This window comes from Vitis vinifera, chromosome 1 (genome assembly GCF_030704535.1).
Source record: "Vitis vinifera cultivar Pinot Noir 40024 chromosome 1, ASM3070453v1".
NCBI lineage: Eukaryota > Viridiplantae > Streptophyta > Magnoliopsida > Vitales > Vitaceae > Vitis > Vitis vinifera.
Window position 1 is genome coordinate 5,918,206 of NC_081805.1, and position 3,636 is coordinate 5,921,841.

General features: G+C 36.3%; 1 protein-coding gene across 1 annotated transcript; it reads left to right on the forward strand.

Moving 5' to 3' along the window:
• Positions 1–2,463: 2,463 nt before the first annotated feature.
• LOC100854462 (uncharacterized) lies at positions 2,464–3,339 on the forward strand. Its single transcript, XM_010649221.1, has one exon. It carries the CDS (start codon positions 2,464–2,466, stop codon positions 3,337–3,339), a length of 876 nt encoding a protein of 291 aa, XP_010647523.1.
• The last annotated feature ends 297 nt before the right edge of the window (positions 3,340–3,636 follow it).

Sequence of the window (3,636 nt, forward strand, 5' to 3'; positions counted from 1 at the left end):
ATTTGAAGAGAAATTAGATCTAGATTTAAAGCTAAATCAAAAATCGGTTTTGATGAAAATTTAGGTTTTCAATCTAACTTGATGAAAATTAGATCTTAACACCTATTCACCATGGAAATTGCTCTCTAGAAAATCCTAACTCCGAGAATCTCACATCTTATTAATTTTCTTCTCTTTTAAACTTCATTTTCAATTCAATTTGAATACATTGTTAATTTGGAATTTTATCATGCAATTTCAAGTTGATTTCACTTTTTCACAATCATTTCTTATCATCTCATTCAAGCCTTAATCACCAAGAATAATCCATCCTTGTGGACGATACCTAAAAACCACTATGCTACAGTAGTTTGTACTAAAACCACTTTTTGATCGGGTACAAATTGCTATAGAAGAGTGAATTAGGTTATAAATTTTGTTTTGATCCAATAAACGACAAAAATACGAGCGATCAAAAATGGCGCCGTTGCCGGGGATGGTGCCAAGGTGATTGAGGCATTTTCTTTGGTGAGGATTAACCCTTGCGATCCACATCACAAGATTGGTGAAGTTCTCTTTACCGATTCTCCATTTTTTTTTTCCATTTTTTTTATCTTTTTTTTTTTTTTTGTTCTTTTTGTTTTGTTTTGGTTTTTCTTAACTTGTTTTGTAGGCTCTCCATTGCATGCTACATTGAGAATAAAACTCAAGGGAGAGATTGAAAAGGACTTATATTGCTAATCAATTTTGGTTTGTGATCCAATTGTTGAGGAAATGGAAAATCAAGGGGAAAATCAACAAACTCAACAAGGACCAAACAATGGCAATTCTCACATGTCTAGATCAATGAGAGAATATATGCATCCTCAAAGGATAGGCATGGGATCATGTATAGTTCTTCCTAATGAGCCTATTGTGATAAAAACTCACTTGGTACCCCTTCTACCTCAATTTCATGGAATGGAGAATGAGAATCCTTATACTCACATCAAGGATTTTGAAGAAGTTTGTCATACTTTTCAAGAAGGGACTGCATCCATAGAGCTTATGAGATTGAAGCTTTTTCCATTCACATTGAAGGATAAGGCTAAGTTGTGGTTCAACTCATTGAGGCCCCAAAGCATAAGGTCATGGTTGGAACTACAAACAACCTTCTTGAAGAAATTTTTTCCCATACATCGTACAAGTGGCTTGAAGAGGCAAATTACCAACTTTGTGGCATTGGACAATGAAAAATTTTATGCTTGTTGGGAAAGATATATGGAAGTAATAAATGCTTGTCCTCATCATGGTTTTGACACATGGATGTTGGTGAGTTACTTCTATGAGGGCATGTCACCAACTATGAAGCAATTGCTAGAAACCATGTGTGGAGGTGACTTTATGAGCAAAAGTCCCAATGAAGCTTTTGAATTTTTGAATTATGTGGCTGAAATATCAAGGTCATGGGATGAGCCACATGAAAGGGATTTACACAAGTCCAAGTCTCAAAGCAATTCAAAAGGAGGAATGTATATGTTGAATGAAGATGTTGATCTACAAGCTAAAATGGTAGCTTTGACAAAAAGGCTAGAGGAACTTGAAGCTAAGGGATTTCACGAGGTGAATGCAATATATGATAATCCAATTTACATGGAGCAATGTTCTAGTTATCAATCTATAGAACATGAAGTGAGTGATTGTCCTACAATACCAGCCATGGGGGAAACACTTGTTGAGAATCATCCAAACATGTCATGGAATTATGAACAAGAGCAATTTTCTTCAAGGCAACACTCACAAAGCCAACAATTCATGGAAGACTCTCCACAACAAGTTTCTTTGGTTGAGCAAGCTATTGTAAACTTGAGTAAAATTTTGGGAGATTTTATTGGAGATCAAAAGAATATCAATACTCAAGTAAACCAAAGGATAGATCATGTGGAGACATCTTTCAATCAGAAATTTGATAGCTTGCAAACCAATCTCACATAAAGGATTGATAATATGCAGCTTGCTATTTCTAAACTCACAAGCATGCATACGGTGCAAGAAAAAGGAAAATTCTCTTCACAACCCCAACAAAATCCAAGTGGAGTCCATGAAACTGGAGAGACAAGTGAAAGTTCTATTGAGAAAGATGAAGTCAAAGCAGTCATTACCTTAAGAGGTGGTAAGCAAGTTGATCAACCTATGCCAAAACCAAAAGAGAATAAAGGAGAGGAACAAAAGGAAAATGTGAAAGAACAAGAAAAAGGGAAAGAGGTGAATGAGGATGATAGATCAAAGGAAAATGAGATTGTTAAAGAAGAGGTTAAGAAGAAAGATATGCTCTTAGCTCCACCTTTTCCCAAAGCTCTTCAATCCAAGAAAGGGGTAAATAATGCTCCAGAAATTTTTGAAGTTCTCAAGCAAGTCAAAGTCAATATACCACTCCTTGACATGATTAGACAAGTTCCAGCCTATGCCAAGTTTCTTAAGGATTTGTGTACCATAAAGAGAGGGATGCATTTGAAAAAGAAAGCTTTCTTGACTGAACAAGTTAGTGCAATCATCCAATGCAAAACCCCAATCAAGTATAAGGATCCGGGATGTCCAACTATCTCGGTGAATATTGGCAACACTTTTGTGAAAAGAGCACTTTTAGACTTGGGGGCAAGTGTGAATCTTCTTCCTTACTCGGTATATAAGCAATTGGGGCTTGGAGAACTAAAGTCTACTTCCATCACACTTTCATTGGCGGATAGATCGGTTAAGTTTCCAAGAGGAATTATTGAAGATGTGTTGATCCAAATCGATAATTTCTATTATCCAGTTGATTTTGTGGTGCTTGATACGGAACAAGGAACTAGTGGACTCAACCATGTTCCTATTATACTTGGCCGACCTTTCCTTGCCACAGCAAATGCATTGATTAATTGTCGAAGTGGGGTGATGCAACTTACCTTTGGTAACATGACAATTGAGCTGAACATTTTTCATTCATGTAAGAAGCATGGTACCAAAGAGGATGAGGAACTTAAGGAGGCTTATTTGATTGAATTGCCTATGGAAGAGCTAGTGAAAGAAAAGGTTGAAGATAATTTTTCAAAACTTGGTGAAACAATTTCCAATGAACGGATTGAAGTTTGGAGGATCAATGAAGAAATTCAACCTTTGAAGTTAATGAAATGGTCTTTCAGCTTCAAGAAAGTGAAAACCATGAAGCATGGTGTGCACAATAATCCAAAGACCATGAAAAAGAAGCTCAAGGAATGGCATGACCAACTTATTCAAAAGAACAAGTTCAAAGAAGGCTATTTCAAGCCACATATTTTTCCGAGAAAGCTTAAGTACCAAGGAGTTGGTCCATTCATTGTTTGCAAGCCATATCCAAATTGAGTATTGATGCAAAGGTTAATGGGCTTAGTCATGTCAATGGCTAGCTAGCCCAATGGTTTCTCATTTCTCTACTTTCCTTTGAATTTTGATTTTTTTTTTCTCTTTTAGTTTCCATTAAATAAATCCATCTCAATTTTTTGATTTGTGTTTTGAAGGACTTTCCGGATGGATGGAATGCATGAAGCAAAGGAAAAAAGAGTTTTAATGGCCCAACACCAGTGTGCATGTTCATGCCAAAACAGGGGAGTCTTCATGCCAAAACAGGGGAGTCTTCATGCTAAAACAAGGGAGTTTTCA

Bases quoted from the DNA above. Each gene is read 5' to 3' on its own strand.
- LOC100854462 (XM_010649221.1), top strand. From the start codon at position 2,464: ATGCATTTGAAAAAGAAAGCTTTCTTGACTGAACAAGTTAGTGCAATC.